The sequence below is a fragment of the Balaenoptera borealis genome (genome assembly GCF_965194805.1).
Source record: "Balaenoptera borealis genome assembly, chromosome: 21".
In the NCBI taxonomy this organism is placed as follows: domain Eukaryota; kingdom Metazoa; phylum Chordata; class Mammalia; order Artiodactyla; family Balaenopteridae; genus Balaenoptera; species Balaenoptera borealis.
Genome location: NC_138880.1, coordinates 9621912 through 9642861, shown reverse-complemented (window position 1 = coordinate 9642861; position 20950 = coordinate 9621912). Strand labels below are relative to the sequence as shown.

Sequence of the window (20950 nt, the reverse complement as noted above, 5' to 3'; positions counted from 1 at the left end):
GAGCTAAATATTGGGTGAGGACGGAGCCTTCGAGTCATAGGTAGGATGGCAGCCATTCCCAGAAGCTTTTGGTGATGCTTTGGAGAGGTTAGAAGCCCCTCTTGTGTGATCTTGTAGCAGTCTGTGCTTCTGTCATAGCAGCTGTCACATCACATTGGGACAGGTTGAAGTGTCTCCTCATCTAGCCTGCAAGCTCCTTGAGGACAGGAATCTTGATCATTGACTTTGTCACAGTATCTTCAACACCTGGCAAAATGGCAAGCACATATGAGGCACTCAATACAACTTTTCGAAAATAATATACGTTGTAAACTGTATGACATCTTTGATCTATTTCCTATGATATGGAACCTGCAGCAAAATAATAATTATAATCATAAGAATAATAATAGCATGGTTTTAAGATGAAATAAGATAATGTATGTGATGACATTAATAAAAGTAAAGGGCCATACAAATGGTATAATAATTAATCAGTAATGATAATATGTTATTCAAAATATGGGGGAACTTATTGTTCAAGCCTATTTTCTAGGCTCTAAACCTGGGCCAGTAAGAGACAAATGAAAAACATCTCCTTATGTAAGTGGTGGACTCACTTCTTCCAGCTGAGTGGACTGTTTTCTGTCTTCTTAGGAAACAGTGGAGTAAGGTGGGGCTATCTCAGAGCCAAATCCAGGCATCAGAGGTACTGACATACCTAAGGAGATGACGGTCTATTAGAGAAGGCTCTTGAATAGGAGATGGTTACTTTTCACGGGCTGTTTGATTTTTTTTTTCTCTCTCCCCAAATTGAGCAAGGCCCCATGCTACTCAATGAAGTTGTATTAGAATAGTTCTTTGGGGCTTCGTCTGTGGAAGCTAATTACATAGACGCATTCTCTGGGTTAATCCCCAATCATGAAACATCACAGTGCAAAAAAAAACCAGGCACGGAGTAGGTATAACACTGGGCTAAAATGGTCCAGGGAGACAGGCGCAGCGATTAGGGTGAGAAAACAATTCACCAAAGCCTAGTCTGCTAGCCTCTTACTGCTTTGGTGTGGTTTGGGAATACGACAGGAGGAAGAGGGATACTCATCTTTTTTCTTGAATCTAGTTATTTTCTTGAATCTAGTTATTTACTTTAGTAAGCCGAGTATCCTACTACAGAGAACTTCCAAAGATTGGACATCAAGTTGTGATGAGTGTGCATCTGAGAACTGGTTGGCAGCAATAACCACGGCGGGGTGCTCCTGATGGGCTTCGTAGAAGTGTGATAATAAGCAGTAGATCAAAGGCACGGGGACAGCTGTTAGTGGGCACTCTTCTGCAGCTGGCATGGTGCCGAATATTAAGTTCTCTTCCGGAACTCTTTTCTTTTCTACAGAATAAGTTAGGACTAGAACTAGAGCCCTTTTATTAGAAGTTGACCAGAAATAAATAATTTTCATCCTCTTTCTCTCTCCATTTCTTTCCTCCTTCCTTCCGTATTTCTCTTCTTTGAACAGTGAAACATATACCTTCAATTAGTTTGAAAATTCCCTTTTATTCTCCCAACAGGATTAGACCTGCTAAGAGTAACTGGTGTTTCCTATCTGATAAATAAGGGGATTATAGCAATAAGTGCTGTCAGCATTTTTCTCATTTAAACAAATAAAGCTGACAAATGATGTTCTGTGCTGCTCTGTTATGTTTAGTACATGCAGAGCAATTATTCATCCGTTGCCAACATTCGTCTCTCTACAACTCAACCATCCACAGCGTAGAAAGCTTATTAGCATTTCAGTTCCATAGTCATATTTTTATCTTCTGTAGGACTCTCCTCCATAACAAAGGCTGATAGTTATAATCGCACAATAATTTAAAGGGTTGGACTTTTCCGTGCCTATTAGTTACACAAGTTATCAGGTACAATGCTAGTCTTATTTATGAGATGCTATCTTCTATTTGCCTGGGATTTTTGTTCCCCTGTAGCATTTCCTATGAATAAGTTAGCTGCCATCTCTTGAGATGGAGAAATAGATGGTTACCTCTGTAACACTGTTGGATGAACTTCGTTGCAGGAGGGTGGGTGGAGGTGTCCTGAAATAGAGCCGTTTTAAATGGATGCTTCTCAAGTGTGGTTTCTCGTGTGTGTGTGTGTGTGTGTGTGTGTATATATATATATACACACACATACATTTTTACATGTATATATATATATTTATGCATATATATAATACATCACTAGAGAGAGCAATAGTGAAGATTTGCAAGAGAATATACTATTTAAAATTTTTATTTTAATCAATAGTTATTTGTTATAGTGGAGAAAAGTATAATAGAGACAAAATATTTATGATTTCCCAAAGGTTTTCCTAGAGGGGATGGTTTGACAAGGCTAAACACCCCACATTAGAAGAAAAAGGCCTAATCCAGAGAGACACTATACTTTTTTTGGGGGGGGGGGATGGCGGTGGCGGGGGGGGTAGTGAAGTCACTTGTGGCCTTTTAAAGAAACCTGATACGCTGATGCTACCTGAAGCAAAATACACCGTGTTTGGATAATACTTGGTTGATATTCATTCTGCTTCTCCAAACCCATGAGGAACCTCTGTGAGGGACTTGAGACTGAGCCATCGTCATGCTGAAACCGTGACTTCAACAGTTTCCTTTCAGCTGTGTTTAGTCTGAATGAGAGGTTGCCAGACTTCCTGAGATGAATGGGGTGAGATCAATTTTGACCTTCGTGGTGGGGGTCTGTGGCCTACTGTTACGCTTTCCAAAACAATTGTGTGGTTGTCCATGTGTAATAACCGTGTTTTCAAGTGTTTGTATTTGATGCTCTGACATCTTAGGGTCTTGCTGACCCTGGAGGGACTGCCCTGCCCAGGGCTGATTAATTCCTAGAGATAGCAAACAGCTGGCCCAAGAGCATGCCTTTCATATGCAAACCAACCGATCCAGAGCTTTATCCCCAACCACTTCTTTCATCAAGCTCTTATACTGCTGACCCACATCCCCCTGCCCTAACCCAGTACCAGACAAGTAGGGGCAGCTTTTCTGTCCCGGAGCCCACTGAAACGATGCAAACTTGCCAACTCTAAATCTTTTTACCCTGCCTCTCTGATTCCTTCCCGTGGAAACCACAATAAAGGCTCTTGCCCACATTTCCCCGTGCCCCCTCTGCCTCCTGACCCTGGTGCTTCCCCCTGTGGCCCTGGGTGTTTTGCCTCTTGTTTCTAGGGATCTGTGAGTGTAAACTTATTCTTTCATGATGCGCATTTCTGTTTGAGCGTCTTACCTTAGCTCATTATAACAGGCCCCAGGTACCCTTAAAACACCGTGATGCCTGGATTAAATCATAGCACATTTTAAGGTTTGGATGGGGAACTCTCTGCTTTATAAATATGATGATCTTGAACCATTTTGAGATGGTATTTATCTTCATTTGCAGCCTAGAGAAAGCTGATGGGTTTAGATATTATAAGATGGAGAAAGTAAAAAAATAATATATATATACACACATGTATAAGTTGTGTGTGTATATATATATATATATATATATATATATAAATTCCACATTACCTTGAACACATTTCTGACCTTCTAAGCTTATCATGCTTCTTCAGTGAGACCTGATTCCCACATGATTGGCGTATTTTGCTTCATAGGTCTCTCTATCACATGACAGGGGAGCTCAGACATATCAAAGTTACTCCACCTGGAACCTGAATGTGCTGATTTAGGGTTTTCTCTCCTCTCTTGCACTATTCAAAGTAGATCATCCACCATTTGTCTCAAATCAAAGCTGTGAAATATAAACCAAGTCCTCTTGTCTACAGCCTAGTTCCTTATTTTTGTTTATGCAGCCTAACTTTAAAATGTCCAATATGGGTGTCACGCTCCAGTCTGCTTTCTGTCCTCACAAACTTTTTTGTAATCTTACTTCCTTTTCCCTTTCCCTTCACCTGCCAGCTCCCCCTTCTCCTGGTCCTCTCATTCCCTCTTTTATTTAAGTGCAAATTTAAAAAAGCAGCCACAACAATAACAATAAAAACCCCTCTAAGCCTTCTTTCCTATCCGACGCAGGAGATGACTTTCAGGACTGTTACGTCTCTGACAGGTAAAAGGCATGCTTCTGCATTCTGCAGAAACAGAAGAAATGTGAATTATCAACTGTCATCAAGATGATTTTCTATATGCGGTACCTCCTACAAATTTAGGAAGTCTAACTCAGATTGTGTACGTGGTGATTGATGTGGCCATAAAACTCTCATCACACACTATAAATAACATGTTATTGATTGGGTAGAGGGGAATGTTTCCCCAGCCTGACTAATCCACCTCCGTTCTTGTTCTTTAAATCCTACCAGCACCCGGGATATAATCACATTCCACCTCCTCCACCAAGAGTCCCTGCCTCCTTTTGACTATACTGATGGTTCTGTCCCCTGAATTCCTTTTGAACGTAAAGGAAAAATCATAGTTATGCACCTAATTTTTCCTTAAATGTTCCATGCATTAGTCTTATTTCCATAATTATGTATAAGTACTTAAAGTACCAGGACAGAGTCGAATTTTTATGAGGGACCTGTGCAAAGTGCTGGTTTGGGTGTAAAACAGATCTAGCTTCAAACCCTGGATCTTGCATTTACAGGCTGTGTGATTATTGACAAATGACTCTCTAAGTCAGTTCTCTTTTCTGTAAAGTGGGGATACAGTAGCCTCTGCTACGTCAGGGCACTGCGGAAATGTAAAGAGGGAATAGGCTAAAGGCTTATCATGATGCTGGGCACTTAGTGGAGTTCAGTAAGCATCGCCTCCTTCTCCCATGCTGCCTGTCTCAGGGCAGGGCACAGTCTCGGCAGGTGCCCATTAGCTGGAGAGAGCATGCTGATTACAAAGGCTGCTCCCCTGTTTGTGGTGATTTAACTGATCCTGGTGAGGAGGGCGTCCTTTCCTCCTTGGCACTTTATGTGAGGTGGCTATCCTTCCCAAAGAAAGAAAGGCTGATAGTCCAAGGCTGGAGGTTTGGAAGAAACTCAAACTCCTCAGTAAGAAACACCAGGCAAATTTTTTAACTATTAGATGGGAATGCAAAGATGTAGTAATTAAACGAAGACCTTGACCTTGTCATTTTTTATCTCACTTCCCAGATGTAGCCTTAACCCCTCTTTCTGTGAAAGCCTCTCTTTTCTTCACCCCCTCATTCTCTTGCTCCAGAGACCTTCCTGGGTTTTCAAGGCTTCAAGACCAACTTCGTTTAACTTGTTTGCATCCCATTTGTTGTCTGGAGTTTTTGGTTTTTCCTTGGATTCCCAGCCGTTCACCCGTCCCATGCATGTTTGCTGTTCTCTCGTTATTCTAAGCTATGCGTCTAGAGTGACCCTCTCCTGCTGCCATACCCAGGGGTGGGAGCACTTCGAAGCACTTGGAACTATGTCCCTGGGGTTGGTTTGTTGAGGACTCTTTAGCCTCTAGAATCCCAGAAATTAATTTGGTGCTACTTTCTTCATGGTAGATGTTACACCAAGAAAGACAAAGAGGGGGGAAGCAGTGGGGAGAGATAAATTGGGAGATAGGGATTGACATATACACGCTACTATATATAAATAGATAACTAATGAGGACCTACTGTAGAGCACGGGGAACTCTGAGGACTCTGTAATGACCTATATGGGAAACGAATTTTAAAAAGAGTGGATGTATGTATATGTATACCTGATTCACTTTGCTGTACAGCAGAAACTAACACAACATTGTAAATCAGCTATACTCCAATAAAAATTTAAGAAAAAACAAACAACAAAAAATATTTATAAGAGCTAAAAAAGAAGACAGAGAAAGCATGGTGTCAAGGTACTGTGAAAACGATTCTATTGTATGGGAACCACATTGGCCGATGATACTTTACACTTGTTCTTTCCAGCCTACTCAGCCGTTGGAATTTAATTAGCAGTAATATATTATTGTCAGAGTAATTAAAACTTCACCTTGATTAAAACCAGAATGGTTTCATTAACAGGAAGAGGTTGGGCTGGCCTTAACTTTCCGTTTGAGAAATACACCAGCCTCAGTGGATTGGTTCTATCTCCTCTGCAGGCTTGAAGGTCCGGGAGGTGTTTATCAACGTCACCAGGCAGCAGGTAGAAGACTTCCACGGGCCCGAGGACTATTGGTGCCAGTGCGTCGCCTGGAGCCACCTGGGGACCTCCAAGAGCAGGAAGGCCTCCGTGCGCATAGCCTGTGAGTATATTCTGGGTGACCTTCTTGTCCTGTAGGAGCACAGACTAGCCTTGCATAGAGCCGAAGAGCACTTGGACAGGCCAGGTGCTTCTGCAGAACAGGGATGAGAGGCTAGCAAGACACCAGCAGAACTGTCTCCACCTCTACTCAATGCACTCTTTTAAAATTGTATTTTAAACGTTTGATAATTTCCCCTAGAAAAGACAATCAGCAAATCAGTTGGGCTAAGAGATTCTGCCTAGGTTGCCAGAACGCAGGTGCCTCCACAATACCAGGAAAAATGGTTTCCGAAAAAGAAAAAAAAAAAAACCCACGCAAATGGATTCTGCTGTTCATCATGAATGACACAGTTCAAGGGGCGTTGATGAGAAAAGTTGAGCAGTGACTGTTTACTGTACTTTGCCAGCAAATCTGTGGAAATAAGACATTAAAGATTAAGGGAGTTTTATAGCCTCCTGTTAAACCTCCTTCCTCTGAATCTTAAAACATGGAAATGGGCTTTAAAACTGCATTTTTTTGACCCAAGTAGGACTGAAAAAAAAAAAGATGCTTGAGGGGAAAAAAAAAAAAAGAAAGAAGATTGCCTTTCAGGAGAGTCTAAGATTTCTTTATCATGTTTCAGCATCAGCGTTTTTATCATCTCCAACATGTTTAGAAATACACCAACTTCCTTTCTCCTCCTTAAATGTATCTTACCCACCCCATGGGTCCCCATAAAATCTCCTTTGTGAGCCCAGGAGTGTTACCCCTCCCCCAACAAAGAGATGGAGGGCAGAGATGGTTATTGTTTTCTTTTTTTTTTAATGCTGCTTTTGAGAAGGCCGTGAAGAATACAGGACAAGGGGGATTTATTTAGGACTCAAGGAATTCTTTGTAGCAGATGTTGATGGTTTAGGGATTAAGAATAGGAGTGAATTGCTCTTTGCAGAGACGTTTATGTTTCTTGGGAAATGAAATCTCCTTGTCAGCATATGCATTTCACCTTCCTTATCCTGGTGATCTGGGAGGCTCTTTCCTGGCTGTTGACTGGGTCCTAGGAGACCAAGGAGGACCTTGCAAGCTGTGCTCTTGATGTTAAGAGCCATGGGAAATATTTTTCCTATTGTTATTTAGTTAATTTTAGCCCACAGATACTTTCTGACAGGTCAGTTGAGAAAGGGAATGTGTTTGATTTTATTCTTCCTTAACAAGTCCAGCTTTGTGCTCCTGGCATGGCCTCGCCTAGGCTAGCCGAGGTATTGTATTGTAACATCTTATGGATAAACCTCAACAAACTTTTTGGCCAACCCAGTATTTGATCCTGGTCAGGGTGAGGCAGATTATCCTCTGGATCCTGAAGAAAGGAGAGGCAAAACCGCGTAGGGAATTTCAACACAAGTTCCCTTGATTTCCTTCTCCTCAGTGTCACTTTCCCCTTCCTCTTTTTCCTCTACTTCTTTGAGCCCCACATGACCTATTCTATGAATTCCTATAAATAGCATCTCATTAATCTGTCCGTCTCCAGTCTCTGTCATCTCCACACTTGCTCACTTCATTCCTGACTGTCACGTGCCTGCTAGAAACCTCCAGAGGTTTTCCCCCTGCTTATAAAGTTTGGCAAAGAATGGCTCAGACCCATTTTGTTAACTTCCCATAGGCTTTGATCGTGTACACTCTACTTCATCCTTCTAAACACTTGAATGTTCTGTGTTTCACCCTCACTTCTCTGCCATGCGCCTTTGCTCCTAGAGTTTCCAGTTTGATAAATGTGTACCCTGGGGGCTGAGAACCCAGATACTGAAGTCCTGTTGGTTTCCAGTTCCTAAATCCACTAGTTAGTGTTGTGATGGTGGACAATCGATTCATCTCTGTGTCTTCATATTATGATAAAAGAGTGCTGACTTCATAGTTATTGGAAGAGTCAGAAGTATTGATAACTATAAAGTGTTTAAAACCACACTTAACATGGTGTTAACTCTTATCAATCATTGGCTATTATTTTATGGCATACTTGATCCTCTGTAGCCCAAGCAACATTCACCAGTAAGTGTGTTAATACTTAAACTAATTGAACTGAATTACATTTCGAGTGCCTTAGTGATTTTTCTGTGGCTCATGGATATATAGACTCTAAAAGTCCATTCTAGGCCAGCCCTAGGTATCCAACTCTCCCAAGTATGATAGGATCACAGAATGTTTAAAAAAAAAAATGGAAAACACTTTTCTATCACTTCCTACTTTTTTAGAGTCAGCTGATACTTTTGTGGTACTAATCTTGCAAATCTCTTCAGGGATTAAAAAAATCATTTTGTCATTCTTATGTATATGATATGCACATTTGAATAGGATGAAGATGTGATTTTTAAGTAAAAAAATATATATATCCTTAAAGCCTGTATTATGCAGTTAGCTTAATATAATCTCTAATATTTACAATATATTTTTAATTTCTTTCTATGTAGCAAGTGACAGAGTCTTTATTTAAAATTATTTATGCAAGTCAAGACATAATTTGTCATTAAATATTGCATTTGACTTGAGGACCAGTATACATTAAAACGTACACTGAAATTTAACTATGTTTATTGGCATCGAAAGTGGAGAGGAAAAACTGCCTTTAGGACCTTGCTTGGAATTCTTTTGATTTGCTTGCAGGAGGGAAAAAAAAAAACACCACTTCTTATTTTTGTATAACTTTTATGTTTTCTTGAAATAAGAGATTTTTCGCTGCTATTTGCAAGCATTTCCCAGCAAATAACACATTGCACATGAGGATAGCTTTTATTCCCAATAAATGAAAAGCCAAATTGGACATAATTGTCACGATATTTCTGCTTTTTAAGATTGGTGTTTGAAGTGCTAAAGACATCTTCATATGCTAAATAAGGATTTTGATATATGAATGTAGCTTACGAATCTGACAGTTATCGTGAGGGGACTTTGCAAAATTAGTATCATTTTTATATGATTCATTAAATTACTGTAGTTCAACATCAGAGCTCCTTATGCTTACTGCATTTAACCAATGATCCATTAACAATTTAACAATTTCAGAACTGCAGCGGGCAAAACCTTCATGGCATCTGGGCCATCAGCTGAGGGATGTCTTGTCATGATCATGTTAGCTCATCTCTATAAAAACACCAGGAAGCTCGCTGGCATGGTATCGCTCAGAGATCATTCGATTTTAAAGGGAAACAGTATAGACACAGTTATTTTATTTATGTCACTCATTTTTATTGAAATGGACCCACCTGGAGTATCAGTTAACTATGCAGATTCCTGGCTTCTACCCCAGACCTGAGGAAGGACCAGGGAAGCTGTGTTTGTATGAAGTTATCCAGGTGAGTCTATGATCAGGTATCTTTGGGACAGCTTGGCCAGGAACAGTGTTTCTCAAATTTTAACACATATGCAAATCAACTGGGTTCCGATTGAAATGTAGATGATTCAGTTAAAATGATTTGGTGTGTCCAGTCCAAGGTCCGAGGTTCTGTCATGTCTAAGGGTTCCCGGATGATGCGGATGCTGCCAGTTGTGGGCCCTACTTTGAGTAGCAAGACCCTTAGAACACCTTTAGGAGGCACTATTTGGGAAATACGGATTTAACCCATAGCTCCAATGTCATCATTAATAGCTGAGAAAGTGATACTCAGAAAGGGTAGGTGGCTTGACCAGAGGTCCCCCAGCAGACATGGAACCAGATCTTATATTCATCCATTCACCCTCCCTGGGTGCTCTTGCTACCAAGCCGTGTTGATTGCTTTCTATTAAATGGGAGTTTGAGAACCATCATAGAAAGATAAGATCATGTGCCTTTGAGCGTTTCCTTGAGGAAAGCAGTGATTGCTTTCCTATTCTGTTTCTGAAGAAATTGAGTTCCTCCACGTGGTCAAGTTATTATATATATATACACATATACATACACATATATATAATACATATGTATAATATATATACTTTATATGTATGTTATTATATATTATATATATATAATATATATTTTTATGTATAAATCATGACTCATTGCTGCCTTAGTGGCCACAAAAAAATCAGTACAGATTTTGTTGTGGTAGCCAAAGTGCCTGTCATCTTAAACCATTTTCTTTTCCTTAATAATTCCACCCTGTGTCGGAGAGATGCTGGCTGCCCATCCAATCGCCTGGGCTGGAAATAGCTGAGGCTCCATTTCAAAGTGATTTTCTGGAGGTAAAATAAATAAATAAAGCAACCCACATTCACCCCCAACAAGCTGGCAGAAGTCCACGTGCAGGGAGTGGCTCCCACAGGCCTCCTCTCGTTTGTCTGATTCAGTCACGCTGGAGGAAGTCGGGCTGCTCTGGCATCTGTTATTTCTGCCGCTGGACAAAAGGAGGAATATTCAGTTATTCGTAGTTGTTTATTCTCATGGGTGGACATTTGGCTGCTTAGCTGTTGCCGTTTTTCCCTCTTCTTCATCTGCGTACAAAATGTTTGGCCTCTATCATCACCCCTTGGTCGGGCAAACTCTTTTTTTTTTTTTTTTAATAAATTTATTTATTTATTTGTTCATTTATTTATGGCTGTGTTAGGTCTTCGTTGCTGTGCACGGGCTTCTCATTGTCGTGGCTTCTCTTGTTGTGGAGCACGGGCTCTAGGCGCACGGGCTTCAGTAGTTGTGGCACGAGGGCTCAGTAGTTGTGGCTCGCGGGCTCTAGAGGGCAGACTCAGTAGTTGGGCGCACGGGCTAAGTTGCTCCGCGGCATGTGGGATCTTCCCGGACCAGGGCTCGAACACGTGTCCCCTGCGTTGGCAGGCAGATTCTTAACCGCTGCGCCACCAGGGAAGTCCCCGGCAAACTCTTCTTAACACCTGAGCCTTTTCTTCAATACGGGAGTTGGGGTTGAGGGGATGAGGGAAACCTTGGACTGTTATAGTCACATAGCAAGTTGGCCACTTGGGATAAAACGCAGCAGGAACCCATTGTTCTGCTGATTTTTTAAGAAAAGGAATCTATAAAACATGATGCATCCTGAATATAATTTAAATAGATGGCTTATTTGAGACACTCCTAAAATATCATACAGTCGTGCCAAGAATGAGTGAAGAACTTAGAGAATCTCATTTAAAAGCTATGAAACTCCCTACCTAATTACAGGCCCATAGCGAAAACAGTATTATTTTAATTTGCTTTGGTTGGGGAGGGCAGTATCTTTTTTGAGAACTTAGAGGAGATATCCACCTAGACCTCAGTTATGGATCTTGGCTTCATGGCTTTGATAAATAGTTTCACCTGTTAAAAACTCTCCATAGCCCCCTGTTGATGGCAAAGTTAAATGTAAAAACAAACATCGGCACGTCTGTCTGGTGTTCAGTCAGCCTTAACCTCCGTTTTCCGTCTTATTACCCATTATATCCGTACAAGCGTGCTGGGCTCAAGCTGAGTTAGGACAGCTTAGATTCTGGGACATGGACTTTTCTTCTTCCTTGATGTGTTCATATACTTTCTTCTTCCTGGAGTGTATTCCCAGCCCCATCTCGCACTCCTGCCTTTCCCCACCTAATTCCTACATCCAAGGTCTGTTGTGGATACTGTGTCCTTTATGAAACCTAGTTTAGCAAATCCCTTAATACTAATTGACCTCAGCAGCCTGACGTACCAACTGAGCCCTTAGAAAAAGGTCCCCTCCAGCATCTCCAGCTTCCAAATTGATAAAACCTAAATATCCACCTTTGAGCTCTCCTAGCATTTCTTTAGCGCTTCTCCCATGGTACTTATCATTTTCCCAGAATCATGGTTATCTTGAAGTTATTTGTGGATTGATTTTCCCTTGTTAGATGGTAACCTGCTTTAAGATTCCGTTGCATTACTCTCATTGTCTCGACCTCTGAGCCTAGTAGGAAGCCTTATCTATCACCTTTGTATTATAGATGTTTGTTTGGTTTGAAAGGCAACCCTATCAGTGCTGGATATGGTTCTGTGAAAGGGCATTTGTGAGCTGTGTGTCATGATTGTGCCATGGGACTAACATGGCAACTGGCTTTTTGGCCAATCCATAGCTCACAAGGATGCTGTTATTACAAGGACCGTCTTTGTCCTCCCTGGCTTGCGTGGTACTCCTAATGTTTACTGCAATAAAGAAGAGGTCTAAAGGGAATCGGGACTAGGTGAGTCATCACAGCCCTGCCAAGTGCAGCATGTGGCCCTGAAAGCCCCCAAGGCCTCCAGCTGTATCTGCACTTTTCCCTTCCTTCCTTTTCAGAACATGGAATTTGTTCAGAGGTTATGGAAAATATGTTATGACCAATTCTCAGCACCTGGTAGCAATTGCACAAAAGTTTAAAATCCTTCTTCCTCTTCTCTTGGAAGAATGTGGCCAGAGTGAAGAGAAAATAAAATACTGTCTACTTGGCCAAAGGTTGATCTTTCTTCCCTTTGGACTGAAATTAACTTCTGTGAATATTACTGAGAGATCTGAGAGTCCAGGCCTCCTGATGGAATTGCACACTACACAGGAGCATCTAGCCAAGGAAGGGGATTGGTGTTGAAATGCAGCCCGCATTCCACTAGGCAGGAATGCCCCCCAGAACATGGCTACAACCACATGAGAGGTAGGGGCTGGTTTTTCTTGCTGCTGTTTTATAGCCAAGACCTGTGTTCTCACAGGCGTCCGGTTTACACAGAGGTGCCACATAGGTTGGTGGCAGCAGAACAGGGTACAGAATTTGTGGTACTGAGTGCAAAATGAAAACCGTAATTCGAAGGCACATGAACCCCAGTGTTTATTGCAGCACTATCTACAATAGCCAGGTCATGGAAACAACCTAAATGTCCATCAACAGATGAATGGATAAAGATGTAGTACATATATACAATGGAATATTACTCAGCCATAAAAAGGAATGAAATTGGGTCATTTGTAGAGATGTGGGTGGACCTAGAGTCTGTCATACAGAGTGAAGTAAGTCAGAAAGAGAAAAACAAATTCCATATATTAATACATATATATGCGGAATCTAGAAAAATAGTACAGATGAACCTATTTCCAGGGCAGGAAGAGAGATTCAGATGTAGAGAACGGACGTGTGGACATAGGAGGGGAAGGGGCGGGTGGGATGAATTGGGAGATTAGGTTTGGTATAAATACACTAGTATGTGTAAAATAGATAGCTAGTGGGAACCTGCGGGATAGCACAGGGAGCTCAGCTCTGTGCTCTGTGATGACCTAGATGTGTGGGGTGTGGGGGAATAGGAGGGAGGTCCAAGAGGGAGGGGATATATGTATGCATATAGCTGATTCACTTCATTGTACGGCAGAAACTAACGCAACACTGTAAAGCAATTATACTCCAATAGAAAAAAAAAAAAAGAAAAGAAAATGTGGGTCCCCTTGTTCAAAAATTAAGCATTTCAAGACATCAGTATTCGACCATTAAATCAAGCATGGGGCCCCGTGTGACCATACTGGTCCCACACCCATGAAGGTGGCCATAATGGCAGTAATGGTGATTCAAGAAATCACTTTATATGTGTAGTGGTACTATAAAAAGGAAATAATCGGCCTAGAAAGGCTAGAGACATATTCAAATTGATTCCACACGGAATTAGAGACAAGATTATTCTGTTTTTCCTCCAAAGCCAGAGGCAGTATCACGGGAGCTAAGTTTTAAGATGGCATATTTGGGGTCAAGCTGGCAACTAGAAATGCCCATTATGGAATATTATTTCTATGGCCACATTCTCCTGCAATCTGTACAGAGGCAAGCAAGGGATATATGTCTGGTGGTGGTGATACTGAAGAAGGAATTAGGAATTACTGCATTGGGTGAGTAGGTGACTAATAGGGTTTTCTTTAAAAAGTTATTTTGACATAATTCAGACTTGCAAAAAAGTTGCAATATAGTACCAAAAAATTCCCTTAAGCCCTTTACTGACAATCTTCAAATGTTAACGTTTGACCATATTCGCTTTGGCATCGTCTCTTTCTGTGTTTATCAGTATATGTATTTGTAGACAATTACGGTTTATTTTTTGACTTGTTTAAGATTAAGTTGCAGACATGATGCTTCCTTTCCCCTAAATACTTTATGGTGTATGTTTTTTAAAGACATATCTTCTGACATTACTGTAGTATATTTATCAAGAAATTAACATTGATACAATTCTGTTATCCAATCTAAAGACCTTATTCATCTTTCATCAATTGTTCAGTAAAGTCCTTTATAACAGTAACAAATCCTAGATCATGGCTTACATTCAGTTGAGAGATCTCTTTAGCCTTCTTTAATCCAAATAATTGCTTGGTCTTCCCTTATTGTTCATTACATTGAATTTTTCAAGTGTAAAGTCAGTTATTTTATATAATGTTCCTCAAATTGAACATGTAAAAAGGAAATAACAGTCACCTAGAAGGGGCTGCCACTGGTCAAAGAGATCATCGTAATGGTTGTAACTCATTAAATAAGAATCCATGAATCTAAACTGGTATATTTTTTAAATGAATATTAAAATAAATGGAGGTTTCGAAAGAGAAAGCTCTTCCTTACAATAAATGAATAAATGTAGAAGGAATGATGGAAATGGAAAATTATTTAGCATCTATCGTAAAGTTAATTAAGACAAGTGTCGTTGGACGCTAAAACCAGTGGCTGAAAGTTTTAGGAGTAACAAGATGTTTACAGGATCGCAGAGTATCTCTTCACAAGATACTGACGAATTACAAAGGGGGAGTTAGTAATTTAGCAGTAGAGAATCCTGCCATATACCACCTTAATCAAGTGGTCACAGTTGACATCACCAGCAATGGGACAAATCCACAAATTACTCCTGATGGGATAGAATGAGAAGATAGCATCACTTCAATGATATTCCTTCCAAATATAGTTCATCTGTATTTAACCATAGGAAAACATTGGACAAGCCTAAAATGAGGACCATTTTACATAATTGGTCATTTTTAAACTACACACGTCTTTCAAAATGCCAGCCTGGTGTAGGCACACTGCTGGGGTGTTCTGTGGATATAAGAATCCATAAGCTAGACAAGCTACCTCTTTTTGAAAATCAGTGGTATTCCCTTTGAGGTCAGTAAAATATAAACATGAACACAATTACGGAAAAAAATTTTCTTGAATTGTGAAGATGCAACTTGAAACGTCAAAGCCATTTTGTGCATGCCACATCTTTTTAGGCTCCATCTATAAATGCCTTGGGGATATGAATTTATCCTCCTCTGCCAGTGGGGGCACTTCAGTAGAAAGTATGAGTAACACTGAACTATAAGAGATTGTGATTCTATGAACAGAGTAGGGTTATTTCTATGGAATTGGTATAAATTGTGCTACTTTGCTTAACGTGCACACAGTTGAGTACATCAGCCTTAAAGATGAGGACTGCTGGGTAGTAGTGCATTACTTTACAACATATCCTACAGTGGATGATGAAAAAATTCTCCAAATAATATTCCTTCATGTTATTGATTGCCAACTATTAGTTACTGAGAAGAATTTGTAGAAATATGGCCACCACCTTTTTAGGAAATCTCAGTTTATTCAATCTGCCATTCTTGTGAAATAAACCTTAAACTTCCTGGAAAATGGCCATTTCTCTAAAAACCTCAGTGGAAGTTTAACAGGAAGAGGATATAGATTTTACTTCAATTCAGCTCTCATTTTCTCCACCGAAGAAACCTTCTGACAGATAATATGAGCAGACGGTAAGCAAACAAAACAAAATGAAAAAACCCAAAACAGGAATACAACGTATCTTTGTTCATCTTTGAGGACGTTTTGATCCTAGTGATATTATTCTTAAATTAGTTTAATATCCCTCTACCAGGATAAGTAAGGACAAGGGTATGCATTCTAGAAACTTGTTAAGTGTCAAAGAAATGCTAACTAAGGTGTGGAAGTGCCGGACAGCCATGAATAATTGTCTACATGTTCTAGATAGCATAGCAATAAATAAAATCCCATCCTTTCCTTTGAAGAGTTTATACTCTGGTGAGAGGATAGACTTATCAAACAAGTTTTTTTGAGGGAGCACGGTTAGATAAGCACAGTCTGTTTCAGGAGCTCACCAGAGGTTCAACTTACGGATCCTCAAGGTCTGTGATATGCTTCCTGAGCTAATTCCTTAGGAAGAAAGAGGGTTAACTTAAAGACCCCATGTTCAGGTTAAGGAGAGAGTTTGAGTTGCAAGCACAGAAAGATGGGAACAGTATGGAAAAACTACATGGAACTATGTGGGAAAACAAGGAGATGGAGCTACCAGGGAGAAGAAGTAGGTCAGATTATAGAGGGTGTTTGAATTCTCTGCTAAGATTTAGATTTATTCAGGATGTGGTCTAGGGCCACTGAAGTGTCATAGCAGGGTGGTGATGTGGTCATATCTTCAAACCCTCACCCCACTTTCCCATTCAGCCACAGAGATTTAAAGGCAAGTAAAACTCAAGGCAAGGAAGCTTCATGCCAACCTGTGAAACTGCTGACGGGACTTGAACTTTTGCTGGGATGGTACATGTTAAAGGGGAAAGGGCAAATTGGAGATTCCAGGAAGGTGAAATTACCAAGGCTGTGTGGCTTCTTGCATGCAGAGGTGAGGAGAAGTGAGGTAGGGATTGAGGAATTACCCCACGTTTGGGGCTTTGTTGATTTTGGGCTAAAGTGACTGAATTAATGGTGATTTCATTAAATGAGGTTATGATTAGAGTAGAAGAAACTAGTGTGCAAAACAAGATACTGAGTTTGGTTTTTGATCATGTTATGTGGGAACTACCCATGGAACATTCAACGAACTCTTTTCATCATGCAGTTGTGTTTATGAGCCTAAAGCCCAGGGATCAGCATCAAACATTAGAATTGAAGGTCATTGGCAAGTAGGTAGTCATTAGGATAATAGATCTCCATCAGTAAGATAGGAGGATTTTATCTGAAATACTTAAGATGGTGTCAACTGAAAAAAATACACAACCTAAAAGTTGAGAGTTACGTTTTATTCAGCAGACTTTCTGAGGACTTTAGATAAATGCTGAGAAAAGTGTTCCGAAGAGCCAAGGGGGAAGCCAGGGGTATGTAGAAGTTTTTGCAACAAAAGACCAGGTAGTCGGAACATCAGAGGATTACTGTTAATAAAAGGAAACCAGATATTTCAAGTTAAGGAATTTAGCGCTTTTCTGTGTATGGGAAGATGCAAGAGTCTAGGCTTACTGAAATCATTCCTTTGATATGCACCTCGGCCCTCTGGGGCCAGTATCCTCTGTTTTCTCATCCTGAGTTTCCTTATCCTGAGTTTCCTCAGGTGCACCACTGGGGGTGGCTACAGCGGCTGACTGCCGGATGTGCTTGGCAGTGGGCAGCCCGTTTGTCTCCATCCTGAGTTCCCTCAGGGCTCACTGTCTGGGCAGCTGTAATGTGATGGCTTGATGGCTGCAACATCCTTTGTTTACTGATATGGCAGGCAATATTTTATTTCTCAGTGGTTTTCCACACTACACATTTTCTATCCTACCCCCCAGCACCCAAACTGCTGGGGAAGAGAAAGAGCAACAGACCATGAGTAGAATTCTGCATGTGGTTAAGGGGTGGGCAGAGGGGAGCCATTCAGAAAATTAAGGAGAAAAAAATTGAAGAGGGACTGGGAGATTGAAGAGAGTGGAGATTTGTTTGAAGGAATGAATGGTCCATGGTGTCAGTGTGCTCACCAGGTTAAAATAAGAAGTGGGAAGAGTGGATTGATTTGCTTCCACTGACCGGAGCAAAGCAGTGTAATGAGAGGGTGATAGGAGGTAATGGTAGGTCTAGGAATCAGTGGAAGGTGAGAAAACAGAGATGGTATGGACACCCGTTTCCAAAAATTTGACAGAAGACAAAAAGTCTAGAGCACTAGCTGGAGTTAACCATTTGAGGAATGGATGGTATTTTAATACAAGCATGACAATTAAGATGGGCTCATTCTTTAAAATGAGAAGGAATAGGAACAGCAGAAAGAGTGAACAAGTAAAGGTCAGAAGAGCTGGGTTTGAGTTCTGGGCTCCACTGACTGTTACTGACCAGGGTTCTTGACCTCCTCAACCAGTAGAAATTGATCAGAGGCCAGACAAGAAATTCAGGCAAGGCTTTACTGGGGCCCCTGCTGCAGCAGTGGGGAGCAAAGGTAAGCGACAGGCTCCCTTGCTTGCTCTCACCGAGCGGGGGGCGAGCTGGTTCCTTATATGGGCTGAGGGTAGGGGTGGCTTAGTTGGTTTGCCCACCCCTTTGGCGATGTTGAGTGCAGGGGGCATGCGTAGTACCCTGCTTTTGCTCCCAGCTCTTCAGAAGTGGCAGTTGGGTTTTTTTGGTCTTTTTGTATCTTGTTGTCCATAATTTGCCTCAACTGCACGTGCACATGGTTATTTTTAGTCCCTTATAGTTTGTTTGTATTTTGTTGGTGGAGGAGGTATTTGTCCAGGCGCCAGCACTGCAGCAAAGCCTGTCTCATAATCAGCTTTGTGCTCTTGTAATAGCGCTTCCTAAAACTTGCAGCACAGGTGAAGCACACCGGGAGCTCTTTAAAAATTAAGGTTTACTGGGCTTTGCTCAAGACCTGTGGAATCATAATCTCTGGGAGTGGGGTCCAGGGGTGATTTTGCTGTCTTCTGTTTCTTCTCCTTCCCACTGTCCACAATTCAGTTTTCTCTGCAGATTCCTCCTTCTCTTCCCATTTCTAAATATCATAATACTCTAGGTCTCTCCTTCACGCACAGGTTCTCCCCAGGTGAAATCTCTTACTCCGTAGCTCCAATACTGGCTATATACTGATTATTCTCAACCTTGACCTTGCACCTCATCTCCGGATGACTTTATTCACTGCCTACCTGATATATCCACTTGGATATCTAGTAGGCATCTCAAACATAATATGTCCCAAAGAGAACTCTCTTGGTTTTCACCCCAGCAGCACTGCTGCAAACCTGTGTTTATTCCCGCCTTTCCCAATTCAGTAATGGCGCCTCAGGGCTCATGACAAGACATAGGTGTCATCCTTGACTCCTCTGTTTCTTTCAGTCACATCCCATCCAGCAACAAGTCCTGCCCCATCTATCTCCAAAACACATCCTGAATTTGCCCACTTCCCTCCATCTGTTTTTTTCTCTGCTGTGATAATCTCCTCACTGCTTCCACTCTTGCCATCTTAAAATCCATTCTCCACACAGCAGCCAGAAAGATTACTTAAAAAAAAAAAAAAAAAAAAAAAAGACAAATCAGATCATGCTATTCTCTTGGCTGAACTTCTCCCATTGGATTTCCAAACTCCATGATATTGGCCCCATAGGAATAACCAGCCCCCTCTTACCTTCCCTTGCACCAGAATGCTCCCCTTCACTGTGTCAGCCCTGGTGACTTCTTTTATTACTCAAGTACCCCAGGTTGTCACTACTTCAGAGCCTTTGCCATTCTCTTTTCCTGGAAAGCGTCTTCCAGACCTCTGAGTGGTTGGTTTTTACATGTAAGCTTTAGTTTCATCTGCATTGTTGGTTAGATCTCTTTGTAAGATTTCATGTGAAATATGGAGCTTGCTGCCAAAAAGGTGAACAACTTCTGGCTGGAGTGATCTCTTAGATTCGTCCTCTTCTGGCAAGATTGATTTAAAAGGCCAGGCAAAATGCCGTTCACCTTTCTTCCAGCCACTTGCCATGTGGGCCAAGCAGTAGGCTGAGTGTTAGCTGGTTAGTGGCATATTCCAGCCTTTACATGCTCAAGACACGTGGCCATGTCTTGTCCTGATCGACCTTCCTGGCCTCAAGGAGACCTGGAGTGAGGGGAGAATCAAAAAACTAATAATGCAGGATAAAAAATATTTCTTCCTGCTGCTAGGTTGGCTTTTTCTTTTTTACTCTTTCTCCCCTCTTCTTTTTGCCTCCCATCTCTCTGTAGTACTAGTACTGAATTACAATGAGATGGTGGCTATTGAAAGCTTAAGGTTATTTTTGGGTCATTTCTTTTTAAACTTATTGCTAGTTCACATCCCTCTAATTTCCTGGGCAGGGCTGGGAGGGCACCAGGGAAAGTCCAGAATGATTCTTCGTGTCTCTGTTCTTGAAATTGTTCTACTGACCATGTAGTTTGTTGGTATTCAAGTGTTCTTCAGGATGCTAAGCCAAAGATAATCTCCAGGGCTGCTTGTAGGGATGTGGGGTTTAGGCAACACCATAGATGGAGAATCCTGACAGTAGAAACATAAGGAGTGTAACTTTTCTATATACTTCTTGAGAACTGAGTTGACTAGTCTAGTCAATGGCTCCTGGGACTGCACTTCTTTTTTTTCTCTCCATCAAAAGCACTTTGGTTCAAGACTTGTGGTTGCCAAGGGGGAGGGGGGAGGGGAGAGATGGATTGGGAGTTTGGGGTCAACCAGGTCCTACTGTATCGCACAGGAAAGTATATTCAATATCCTGTGGTAAACCATAATGGAAAAGAGTTTTTAAAAGAATATGTATATGCATATATAACTGAATCACTATGCTGTACAGCAGAAATTAACACAACATTGTAAATCAGCTATACTTCAATTAAAAAGCACTTTGGGGGACTTCCCTGGTGGTCCAGTGGTTAAGACTCTGTGCTTCCCCTGCAGGGGGCACAGGTTTTATCCGTGGTCGGGGAACTAAGGTCCCACATGCCACGCGGTGAGGCCAAAGAAAACAAAAACACAAACAAAACAAAAAAAGTACTTTGGTTCAGTGGCTATTTCTGCATTCACCTAAAACTCGGTTTTCCTGTTAGAATCACAAGTAGAACAATA

At 41.2% G+C, this 20950-nt stretch overlaps 1 protein-coding gene across 5 annotated transcripts in view; it reads left to right on the top strand.

Annotated features, from left to right (window-relative positions):
* UNC5D (unc-5 netrin receptor D) overlaps positions 1 to 20950 on the top strand; it is a 582894-nt gene that overhangs the window by 332919 nt on the left and 229025 nt on the right. For all 5 annotated transcript variants that reach the window (XM_082374962.1, XM_082374961.1, XM_082374959.1 and 2 more), the window contains exon 3: positions 6067 to 6210. In XM_082374962.1, the coding sequence (XP_082231088.1) occupies positions 6067 to 6210 (144 nt within the window). The remainder of the gene's footprint in view (positions 1 to 6066; positions 6211 to 20950) is intronic.